General features: G+C 45.9%; 1 protein-coding gene across 2 annotated transcripts in view; it reads left to right on the top strand.

The window, feature by feature from the left end:
* SHROOM2 (shroom family member 2) overlaps positions 1-12,771 on the top strand; it is a 144,271-nt gene that overhangs the window by 75,924 nt on the left and 55,576 nt on the right. The window contains exons 3-4 of one of the 2 annotated variants that reach the window (XM_075263645.1): positions 5,971-6,075; positions 7,233-7,364. In XM_075263645.1, coding sequence (XP_075119746.1) covers positions 5,971-6,075; positions 7,233-7,364 — 237 coding nt within the window. The remainder of the gene's footprint in view (positions 1-5,970; positions 6,076-7,232; positions 7,365-12,771) is intronic. The other variant, XM_075263646.1, reaches the window with a different exon arrangement.

The raw sequence follows: 12,771 nt of genomic DNA, 5'->3' as shown, positions 1-12,771 counted from the left end.
TTTGACCATGCTTGCTGACATTTTATAGGACAAAATCTTATCTTTAAAGCCCATCTGGGAACACCCCAAGAATGCCCTTTTTGGCCTGGGGTATCCATAAAGCCCATTCCCTTTCGTGACCCAATTTCCAAGATTTTTCTGGTAAAATTGACTCCGTGGTCATTAATGCTGGGGTCCTCGGTGGTAGATTTCATTGACTATGACATGGGCTCCAGGGTGGTGATGGTTATTTTTCTCTCCTGATGCCCTTTACCAGGTTCTCACTCATATTTGCTGCAGTCCAGAGCTTAGCCCATACTAGTCTCACTTTGTATAGGATTCCAATGTGTGGGCTTTTCTAATGGGTTCTCACTAAAAACTTTCCTTTAAAAAAAGTGGTCTTTGGTTATATAAGGGGATGGTCTGTTTGTAAAGAAGCAGCTTCCACAGAGTATAAAGGGAGGAAAGACGTCAGTAAAAAAATTGGTGCTAAATATTCAGTGGTCTTCTGGATAGATTGTACTGTAATCTAATTATTGATGCAAGACGACATAACTTTACAAAATTACTAAAATACATATTCAACTTCTTGCCGTATTGATGACAGGACCCCCTTTAAGAGGATCATTCTCCTTTTTCATTGCAGGTTTGGGGGGTCAGAGAGGTTTTATGGTAAAATAAACATGTAATATACAGGGTAGGCCCGATTTTATACAGGGTAGCTCCATCTTTGCAGATTAGCTGATCATTGCAGGTCTGACCACTGAATTTCCTGGTATTATTGTGGTGGCGGGCTGCTAGTGACCGTACAATTCCCCATGAGTGGTAGTATGTCAGTATAGTCACACATATTAGATTTAATCTAGAGGATCCACCAACAGAAATCGTAGACTGGCGTTTGTCTTTCTGCTGCAGATGTTACCGCACATCCTCACAAGAGTGAGCCCCATTGTATTTTGGTGAAGCTTGTCACAGGTTTTTCCAGGTGGAATTTGCATAAATAAGTAGCATGATACTTCAGATTCTTTACATTTTTTTTTTTTTTTTTTTCCTGAGGTGATCCAAAAATCTGTAGTGAGCCAAGTTTCTAAAGTCTAACTCGCATCCATATGAAGAGAATTGTCCATGAATTTAACTCTGAGTATAGCAAGGAATCCATACCAGAATCAAATCCGACACATGTGAATCCACCATAATACTTTCATTCAGTGGTGTAACTAGGAATGTCAGTGCCCTGTGACAAACTTTTGACATGGGCCCTCCCTCCTAACGCCGAAGACCTCAACCCGACTGACCCTGCATTCCTTTGCGCTCTATTATGCCCCATAGTGGCCCCTACACTCAGTATTATGCCCCATAGTGGCCCCTGCACACAGTATTATGCCCCATAGTGGCCCCTGAACACAGTATTATGCCCCATAGTGGCCCCTGAACACAGTATTATGCCCCACAGTGGCCCCTACACACAGTATTATGTCCCACAGTGGCCCCTGCACACAGTGTTATGCCCCATAGTGGCCCCTGCACACAGTGTTATGCCCCATAGTGGCCCCTACACACAGTATTATGTCCCACAGTGGCCCCTGCACACAGTGTTATGCTCCATAGTGGCCCCTGCACACAGTATTATGCCCCACAGTGGCCCCTGCACACAGTATTATGCCCATAGAGGCCCCTTCACACAGTATTATGCCCCATAGTGGCCCCTGCACACAGTATTATGCCCCATAGTGGCCCCTGCACACAGTATTATGCCCCATAGTGGCCCCTGCACACAGTATTATGCCCCATAGTGGCCCCTGCACACAGTATTATGCCCCATAGTGGCCCCTGCACACAGTATTATGCCCCATAGTGGCCCCTGCACACACTATTATGCCCCATAGTGGCCCCTGCACACACTATTATGCCCCACTGTGGCCCCTGCACACAGTATTATGCTCCAGTGTGGACACCTATGAACAATTGTTATACTCTGGGGTCTTTTCAGACCCCAGAGTATAATAATCGGAGACCCAAGGGAGGATACAAACCTAAAAAACACTGTTACTTACCTATCCCTGGCTCCGCTGCACTTCTCGGTGGTGTCGGCCATCTTCAATGACGTCCGGGACATCACGTGACCGGGGACGCAGGCTCCGGTCATGTGACATCAGGGAAATCAGAGAAGTAGGCCCTAAGCCTATCTGGAGCCCGGAGAGGAAAGTAACAGTGTTTATATTCCCATACCTCTCCCGGGTCTCCTATCATTATACTCTGAAAAGACCCCCGAGTATAATAATAATAGTGCTTGTGGAGTCTGCGCCGTCACTTACCGATTTCGGACCCTGCTATGATCGGTAAGTAAATAGGTCCCATTACCGACTGGAGTAACTCCAGCAAGTAACGGCCTATTAAGAAAAAAAAAAACACGGGTAGCGGCTGTTACCGGGCCCCCTAATGTCCCGGGCCCTGTGGCAGCTGCTGCTACCCTGGTAGTTACGCCACTGCTTTCATTCAAGACCATGGTAAATCATGTAGATCGTAACCAGGTCTAGTCCATCAGAGAAGCACCAATTTTTGCAGCAACTCTCTGCACTGGCAGTAGAGAGGGCCCATAAGTGCGCATCTGGAGAGTGGCCTATTATTAAGTTCCTATCTATCATGGGCATTTCAAGATCAAGCAGAAAGTTTATTTTCCAAATCTGGGGTTGCATTCCCAGAAAGGAAACTGTTGATATTTGTGAACTAGCTGTTAATTCACTGAAGGACATGTGAAGTCCTGAAGAACGGCATGAAGGTCAATCTTGCTTTTACATCCTAAGGCTGCCTTCACACAGAGCAAGGTCAGCGTGCCGGCCGCCGGCAAGGTCAGCGTGCCGGCCGCCGGCAAGGTCAGCGTGCCGGCCGCCGGCAAGGTCAGCGTGCCGGCCGCCGGCAAGGCCAGCGTGCCGGCCGCCGGCAAGGCCAGCGTGCCGGCCGCCGGCAAGGCCAGCGTGCCGGCCGCCGGCAAGGCCAGCGTGCCGGCCGCCGGCAAGGCCAGCGTGCCGGCCGCCGGCAAGGCCAGCGTGCCGGCCGCCGGCAAGGCCAGCGTGCCGGCCGCCGGCAAGGCCAGCGTGCCGGCCGCCGGCAAGGCCAGCGTGCCGGCCGCCGGCAAGGCCAGCGTGCCGGCCGCCGGCAAGGCCAGCGTGCCGGCCGCCGGCAAGGCCAGCGTGCCGGCCGCCGGCAAGGCCAGCGTGCCGGCCGCCGGCAAGGCCAGCGTGCCGGCCGCCGGCAAGGCCAGCGTGCCGGCCGCCGGCAAGGCCAGCGTGCCGGCCGCCGGCAAGGCCAGCGTGCCGGCCGCCGGCAAGGCCAGCGTGCCGGCCGGCTCCATTCATTCCTATGGGTGCGTGCTATTCGAAACGGCCGTTTCGAACAGTGTTTGCTCATCTCTATTCAGGAGCCTTCCGCAGCGCTCGCGTGTACGGCTGTTTTACAAGCCCGGCGTTACTCCGTGTGAAGGCAGCCTTACATGCAATCTCAATGCATGAGTTGGATGAGACTGTGAGCTAAAGAAGAGCTCGGATATATCGCAGCATTCCATTATTTTTCTTTAAAAAAGTAAAAAAAATGAAACTACAATTTTTACCTGATTTATATATTTTCTATTATACATTTTCTACATGGTGGCAGAGTAGGCGAACCTGAAACTAAGTCAGTTTACAGTCACTTCTCACTATGGGCCACAAGATGGCAGGATTTAATTACCAAATAAACAGAAGTACAAATCGGTGTTTGGACCATTTCCACTGCCCCGAGGTGAACGAAGAGGAAGCAATTATACAGGGCTGGTTCACAACAGTTAAACCACAACTTTCAGTAAGCGATAGAGGACCCCAAGACAATAGATCTTTTGTGTTTCTTTTCTTCGCGACGTAGCCAACACCATTGTTATTGTGCAGTAGTAGATATATTGTTTTTATAATAGGCATGAACGGTCTCCTTTCCTGGTAGATTCTTACTCCCCGCTCGCAGGACTACTATCCCCAGCATGCTTTATTAGCTCTGACAGTAGGTTGCCTTTGCTGGAACATGTGGGTAGATAAACAATGTATAACTACTACTTGTGTAACCTTGCTATAAGTTCTCCCATATCCATCAAGTACTGACACACATGTTAAGGCGTTACAACATCTGCCCACTGTTCAACAAGTCACATGGAGGCGTAGGGTACATGCACATGTTATACAGTTTTTGTGGGGGATTTTCTTTTGTTGTTGGCACATGTTATATTAATTGGTACGAAAGCATCCGATCTTTAGGAAACCAGTACAGGAGTTTCCTTCTAGTACCAATAGAGTCTATGTATTCTACTGATCAGAGGATATCCTAATAGTTTGGACCCCACCAGGGAAACATTGATAATGCTCAGGAGACAGCAACCAAGATCTAGAAAACCCTAGGGGCTTGTTCACATGGGGCAAGAGGGGGCGGATTTTGATGCCGAATCCACCTCAGAATCCGCCCCTTCACAATTGAGGTCTATGTAGACCCATAGCATCCTTTTTGCTCACGTAAAAAAGAAGCGAGCTGCCCTTTCTTCAGGCGGATTTTGCAGCTGATTCAGCCCTGGCATCCGGCTCGCCACAGCACCCATCGGACTAGGCCCAGACTGTCGGAAGACACGGCAGGCGCATTTTGGTCCTATTCTGATGCGGCTTCCCGCATCAAAATCGGGACTAAAATACACAGTCCCATGCCCCATGTGAACTAGCCCTAATTAATTGAAACCTTGAATATATTAGAAAGTTGTATGACTTCTCATTTTATTAATAAAAGCATTTATTTGATGGGTCCGGACAACCCCTTGTACTATATGGCTATCTTTTACTGTTCCTGCACATATTGCAGGTAAGACTCCAGTATGGGAATGAAATCATTCATTTTACAATGGGAATGTCTTCTCCATAAATCTCTGTCCTCATCCAGACCATGATCTTGAATCTCCTGGCGTTTGGATTTTCAAGCCCAGCTTTCATTCCCTAGGTGTCAACCTCTGTCTTCAGACTCTCCCAGAAATAGAGCAAATCACCAAGGCAAGTCTGATGTGTCTGATAACTCCAATAAAGCTCATTTTATACGGGAAGATTTCTGTCCAGAATTGTCAATAGACTCATAACAAGTCATTCCATGTTTGTTTAAAGAGTCTTTTAAACTACCCGATGCAAACTATATGGGATGAGGGTTGTCAGCTGATCACGGGGCCAATAACAAGACCTTTTAGAACACATTAGATATTGCAGTCTGTTGAAGAGTGCACATTGACTATATAGCAAGTTGCTTCCATTTACATGCAGGTGACTTTGGCAGTATGTGAGGATGAATATTCGCTCATCTACATACCATGTCTGCGAGTGATGTTGAACAAGCAGTTTTCTTATTGTTGGCAGAGAAAAATAGCATTGATGCTTATGCGTATATAGAATATCATGCTCTTGTTATTCCCTGGTTATGCTTAATGGACATAAGTCCAGATCTTTGTACAAACATTGAACCTTGTAAATTGACCTGTAGTCCAAAATCTGTAGATTTCCAGTACGTCCCCCTACATCAAGCTGTTCATTTCATAGAGCCTATGGCGTTCTATGGTGATGGGGGCACTCGAGGAGTCTGGCGGCTGCTTCTTTTCCCCTCACCAGGTTGAAGCTGCAGACTTGTATGGAGGGAGGGTTCGATAACTTCTTCCCAAATGATCGATTTGCCAGCTATCAGTGACATGTATACTGTGATGTACTGGAACCGGTGCCCTGAAGTCCTAGGCTAATGTGGGCAGCAAGGTAGAGTTATAGCTGGTTATTGTGCAGCTATGGAGCCGAAAAACCCCCACAGTGACCTATTTGGTGAATTAGATGTATTATCTTGTACGCAATACTATAACTGGGGCTCAGCTATTACGAAACCATGTGTAATTCATTGATTTGATCGGTTCTCCATCTCAAACTGGTTTGTCCCCTTTATTACTTGGCTGCTCAGGAAGAGGCACGTAATGGTGAATATTATCACAAAGAACATGCCATCAGATAAAGATCTTCTTGTGGCCAGGAGTTTTCTCATGAACATCTTGAGAAGTTCCATGAGGTACAGTATGGATGTCCAGTGCAGTCTCCCTATTATGTGGCCATGGTTGAGTAGATAGCGTACTACCTCATAGACTCCTGTGCCCCTTCTGTGTCCTTGCTTTATCCCAATGCATGTTAGATTTATCTTATGTCATACGTAATAAGTATAAATGGTGACCATGTATGTTATGTCTATAGCAGTCTGTGTTCTTGTGCAATATGTGGTAATATATCATTTGTGTATTCCATTGGGTGATGGGTCCCGTGTTTCCAAATAAGTGATTTGTGTTTAGGTTTATACTAAGGCCTGGTTCACATGGAGACTCCCTCCAAAGGAATACTGAATGCATTGACAAGTGGTGAGCTTATGAAAGCACTTGGACCCCATAGACTATAATGGGGTCCGTGTGTTTTCCACGCAGTGTCCACACAAAGCATGTGGAGAGTAAAGTACTTCATGAACTACTTTCCTCTCCGCATGACTCGTGCGGATACCGTGTGGAAAACACATGGACTCCATTATAGTTTATGGGGTCCGTGTGCCATCATAAGCTCACCGCCTGTTGGGGGGGGTCCCCAAGCAGACTCCCTCAATGGAATACCGAACGCATATGTGAACTAGGCCTAACCTGTTGTGGTTACAATGTGAGCACGTTGGCAATCATTAGATGCAATGTCACACTGCAACATTTCTACCTTTGTATTACATAACTAAAGTTGCCATGTAGCTGAATGCTTAGGCTCCATGCACACAGACGTGCACACTGGCCCCTTGTTTTCTATGGCTCAATTCAATAGCCTAAGAGTTAAAGCAACCTCACAGTGCAGAGAGTGATCACGCCTCCATTGATCGGCACCAGGATCTACCGAAGTAAGCATACCTATGAATGGGAGATTGCAGGTCATTTACCGGTGTGGGTAGCTTTAAGTTATCGATCTGTGTGTTTTTCAGCTCTGAATCTCATGAAAATTAGATTTATGACCATACAATGGATTAGTGCAAAACTGTTCTTGGCAGCTGATCGACGTGTGCAGGTTATTAGTATGATGGATGCTACTTTTTTGGTTTGTTTTAATTTATGTTGCTATTTTTTTATTTTTTATTTTAGTTTGCTATTTCAGGCTTGTGTATTTTGCATTCATATCAATAAGGATTTTTGTTTGATTTGATTTCAGGAAAAATGATATGGCCTATAGACCTCATTCTTGGCACTCCACCAAATTTATAGAAACCCCAATGGAGACGTTGACTGCACAGCTAGCAAACTCAAATTTCAACCCTACATGGGGAAATCGGTATCATTCCAGGTAACCTTTCTTTAACAATACACTGTATGTTTGGTGTGATATAGAGATGAGCGAGTAGTATTCGATCGAGTAGGTAATTGATTGAATAGTCGAATATTGAGGTCTACTCGAATCGAATTTTCGAATATTTCATTACTAGCTCATCTCTACTGTATACGTTTTTTTTTGTTTTTAAATGCCTATGTTGTCCTAGTTGCTGTCCCTCCTCCCCTGCATAGTTATTGGTGTAAAAAAAAAGCGCCAGGGAAGGTGGGAGGGGAATCGAATTTTTACTGTGTTTAACGCGTGGTATTCGACCAAGTACGAGTATTTTGAATACCGTAGTATTCTATCGAATAACTACTCGATCGAATACTACTGACTCATCTCTAGTTCTGACGTTTCCCAGCTCCTTTACCAATCTCTACCCCCTAGTCCCTCAGAACAGAAGGAATGAATGTTCAGCCAATTACTGTCTATGGCGGGTTATCGCCATATACTGTACTGCCCACTTTTGCAGTTCAACCTCCATTCACCTGAATGGGGGTAGATCTGAAATAGCGTGGCCTAGTCACTCACTGCATAAAGTACAGTGCTTCTTCAGGCTCGCTGCACCGTGCAGAAATCAGCTGAGCGCCGGGGGTGCAGGTATTGGACAACTCCTTTAATTTATATATTTATACCAAGCTAACCTGAAATTCATTTCCAAAATCTTTACAAAAATTGAAGTTAGAACATTATCATGATTATGGAGACATAAAGCACACTGTTAGATGAACGTAATTTGTTGAGGCCACAATCTTTGCCTTGTGCAATGATGAAATGAAAATGAATAATTCTCTTGACGTCCTCGATCTCATGGTTTTTGCTGACATTAAATCCACATGTGCAAACAAGCACTGACCAGTGGTTTGTAAGGTAAACTGTGTATGAGGAGGGAAATGAAGGATCATAATTGGAAAATAAAGACAATTACACTTACCGGTAATCTGTTTTCCCTTGACTTCCACAACGGCAGTAAGCTGGAGGTATCCCCGCCCTCAGGGACAGGAAATGACACCATTTAAATAAAGATCCCTCCTAGAACCACCTTCAGTCGTTACCAGAGTACCTTCGCTCAAGGACAATCATTAGCATTATCACAAAAAAAAGTGTGTTTTTTTTTTTTTTTAACAACAGAAAAGAGAAGAAAACTGTCTGGGACAGTATATACAACTGCTATCACCTCAGTGAATATATGGGTTGGGTAATTAAACCCCTGCCGTTGTGGAAGTCAAGGGAAAACAGATTACCGGTAAGTGTAATTGTCTTTATTCCCTAGACTTCCACAACGGCAGTAAGCTGGAGATATACCAGAGTAATCTCAGGGGGGGACAACAGCAGAGAGGACCTTGCGTCCAAAGGCCAAATCTGTATTAGAAACTACATCCAGTTTGTAATGTCTGAAAAAGGTATCAGGATTAGACCAGGTAGCTCCCTTGCAGATCTGTTCAATTGAAGCATGAGCCGACTCGGCCCAAGAGGTGGCCATAGCACGAGTAGAATGGGCCCTAAGGCCCTCCGGGGTGGCCAAGGCCTGGGCTTCATAAGCCAAAGAAATGGCCTGAACAATCCACCCTGCAATAGAAACCTTGCTGGCTGCTAAGCCCTTATTCTTCCCCTGGAACTGGACAAACAGGCGGTCTGACTTTCTGAACTCTGCTGATCTATCTAAATAGGAGAGGAGACAGCGCCTGACATCTAAGTTGTGAAACTTGGCTTCCTTTTCAGATTTAGGATTCTGACAAAAAGATGGCAAAACAATCTCCTGCGAACAGTGGAACCTGGAAAATACTTTGGGAAGGAAGGAGGGTTGGTGCTTTAACAAAACCCTATCCTCTAATATAGTGAGGTACGGAGGCTGACAAGAAAAAGCCTGCAACTCCCCCACTCTCCTAGCCGTGGTAATAGCGACCAAAAAACGCTAACTTAAAGGTTAACATCTTAAATGGAATTTCATTAAGAGGCTCAAAGGGACTATCGGAGAGGGCTGAGAGGACCACATTTAAATCCCAAGGGGGTACAGTGGAATGCACCTGAGGTTTAAGTCTAAGGGACCCTTTCACAAACCTTTTTAAGATAGGGATCTCAGCTAGCCTACAGTCTAAAAAGGTACTCAAAGCAGCAATCTGAACCTTAATTGTGCTTGGACTCAATCCCTTATCCAACCCCCTCTGAAGGAACTCCAGAATCAAGGCTATGGACACCGGACCCTCTGGAGCCCCAGAAGCCTGACAAAATCTCTGAAAGGCGTTCCAGGATCTCAGATAGATCCTATTGGTGACCGGCTTCCTGGAGGCCAACAGTGTGGTAGTAACTGGATCTGAAAATCCCCTGGATCTTAATAAACTCCTCTCAATCTCCAAGCTGTTAGCTGGAGTCGATGTGGAGAGGGATGTTTTACTGGACCCTGCATTAGCAGATCCTCCTTGAGAGGAAGTGGCTGACATTCCCCCTTGGATAACTGTAATAGGAGGGGAAACCAAGACCTTCTGGGCCACCTGGGAGCTATCAAGATCACATTGGCTTTTTCCTCCCTGATCTTTGTTAGGACCCTCGGCAGGAGTGAAAAGGGAGGAAAGGCATACAGGAGGCCGAAGTTCCAGGTCTGGGAGAAGGCATCTACTGCATATGGACTGTCCCAATGGTTTAGGGAAAAAAACTTTTGAACCTTGGTGTTCCTTCTGGTAGCAAAAAGGTCCAACATAGGTAGACCCCATTTGTCCACCAGAAGGTGAAAGACTTCCAAGTCTAGGCTCCACTCCGATTCCTTCAGTAACTCCCTGCTGAGGAAGTCCGCTACTAGGTTCGCTGTGCCCCGAAGGCGAGTTGCCATGATAGATAACAGATTGCTTTCTGCCCATCTGAAGATCCTTGCCGAGACATTGGACAAGTTTGGGGACCTTGTCCCCCCTTGTTTGTTTAAGTAAGCTACTACTGTAGTATTGTCCGATAGGATCTTGACATGCCTTTCCTTTAACTCTCCATGAAGGGCCTGAACCGACTTCCACACGGCTGTAAGCTCTCTTACATTGGAAGAACTGTTCTTTAGCTTGGAGTCCCAAATCCCTTGGACTGTGGAGGAGGATGTATGGCCTCCCCATCCCTGCAAACTTGCGTCAGTGGTAACTATAACCTGGTGAGGACGCCGCCATGGGACTCCTTGCTGTAGATTTGTGGATATTTTCCACCAATTTAGGGAGTTCTTTATATGAACTGGAACCTTTACCTTCTTGCACAGAGAGGACTGCTGTCTGTCGCAGACGGAAAGCAGTAAATTTTGAAGTGGCCTTGAGTGGGCCTGAGCCCATCCTACTGCAGGACTGGTAGAGGTTAGGAAACCTAACAGCCCCCTTATATCTCTTATAAAAACACGAACTGACTGTTGGAAGGTCCTGATCTGGGAAATTAATGACAACTGTTTCTCCTGTGGGAGAAAGGACATCATTAGGTTGGAGTCCAACTGAAAACCTGAGAACATCTGAGACTGAGCAGGAGAAAGATCTGATTTCTGGAGATTAATAATCCAACCCAGTCTCTGCAAAATGTCACCGACTAAATCAATATTGGCCAGTAACTGGGCTTCAGAGGGCCCTACCAGCAGGAGGTAATCCAGATAAGGGATCAGCCGAATCCCACTGGAATGGAAGTAACTAGCTACCTCAGACATGACCTTAGTAAATACCCTAGGGGCAGAGGATAATCCAAATGGCATAGCCTGAAACTGAAAATGACGGATGGCAGACCCAATACAAATAGCAATTCTCAAATACTTTTGGTAAGCTGGATGGATAGGAATATGGTAATAGGCATCAGTGAGATCAATAGACGCCATCCAACAGCCCTGGAACAGCAGATATACAGTGGACCTGAGTCTCCATCTTAAATTTCTTGTATGCAATAAATTTATTTAAAGACTTTAAATTAATAATAGCCCTATAAGAACCATTGGGCTTTTTGATTAGGAAGATAGGAGAGTAAAAACCTTTCCCCTGCTCTTTTACCGGACCTGAACAATAACTTGTTTCTGGAGGAGAAGAAAAAATCTCTCCCTCAAAGGCGGCCTGCTCTGAGGGGCCAGATATCTCTGGTAAAAGGCAAGATAATATACTGCTACCATAGGTGGCAGCAGGCAGTAACTGACAATCAAGTAACAGGCAGGTAGCCACCCAGGTGGCCAGTAGCCAAAGTCAGGTAGACACCATATGCGGAGCATATAGAAATAAAAATCTGCTTCCACCGACTGAACCACAAAAACTTGCCTTTTTAATGAAATTTGCTTAATATCAAGAATAGACTTGGCGCACATTCAGCTTACCTCACCTGGATATATGCAAGCCGCTGAGAATCCAGTGAGCCCTAAACTCACTGCCTTAATAGGCTGTTCACATTAGCTGCAATTTAAGGCAGCAGAGAAACCTAGCCCGTCAGCCAAGTGAGAGCACAGAGTGTGCAACAGCAGGCTGGAAGATAGGCACCAATAAATATAACTTAGAGCATACACTATTAAGTGAGCAACCAACAAATATGCACTTATCAAGCAATGAACACAGGTATATGTGAACCGCTATACCTAGGTCCACAGCATATGGTCTCCACTTAGGGACTAAATGCCCCTTAAACGGCAAGACATAAAAAGTTTGGTTGGATCTTACCATAATGGCGGTGAGATGACTTCCACAGCTGAGCAGCACGGGTGAGTGCGCACGGGCGCTGACAAACGACAGAATGCACATAGCAATAGAAATAGTGCTTTAATTTCTGCACTGGCCATAGGAAAGTTGGAGAGGACTCAGCTCAACTTACTGCTGGTAATGAACAAGCTGCAACACAGCTGAGAAAATGTCAGTAACAGGAAAGACAAAAGACTGGCCCAGATCTTTCCTAAATGCTGAGGGGTTCTTTAGCTTCCTCTAGGCCCATTGTGGCCCGGACCGCTTTTACTAAGGGCTGCGAGTCTTCGATAGAACAACACGACTTCCCAGAGTCGTCCAGAGAGGAATCAGACTCCACCCCTTCCCCTTCACTATCCGACACTAGCAGTACAGGTGAGGCCTGGGGAGCATAAGAAGTGGATGGAAAGGCTGTGGGAGGCCCTGTGGTAACCTCTGCCTTAATACTATCCAAAAGAGATGGTGATTCCTCTGCCACTAATTTCTCAGTACATTTGAAACAAAGTGGTTTATTGTGAAGACTCGGTAAAGACTTTTTGCAAATAGCACATTTTTTGGAAGCCGACTTTGTGCTGGCTGCTTCCTTAGCCTGAAAACACAAACAGATAAAAGAACTACTAACATAAGTTCCTTGAAGTGACTTAAACCACAAACAAACTAGCAGAAAGAGAAGGAGGGACCCACCGGGCTAGGAGCTTTGGTAGAATCCATCAGAC

The sequence above is a fragment of the Leptodactylus fuscus genome, chromosome 2 (genome assembly GCF_031893055.1).
Source record: "Leptodactylus fuscus isolate aLepFus1 chromosome 2, aLepFus1.hap2, whole genome shotgun sequence".
Taxonomy (NCBI): Eukaryota; Metazoa; Chordata; class Amphibia; order Anura; family Leptodactylidae; genus Leptodactylus; species Leptodactylus fuscus.
The sequence above is the reverse complement of the archived record's forward strand: the minus strand, read 5'-3'. Positions and strand labels throughout refer to the sequence as shown.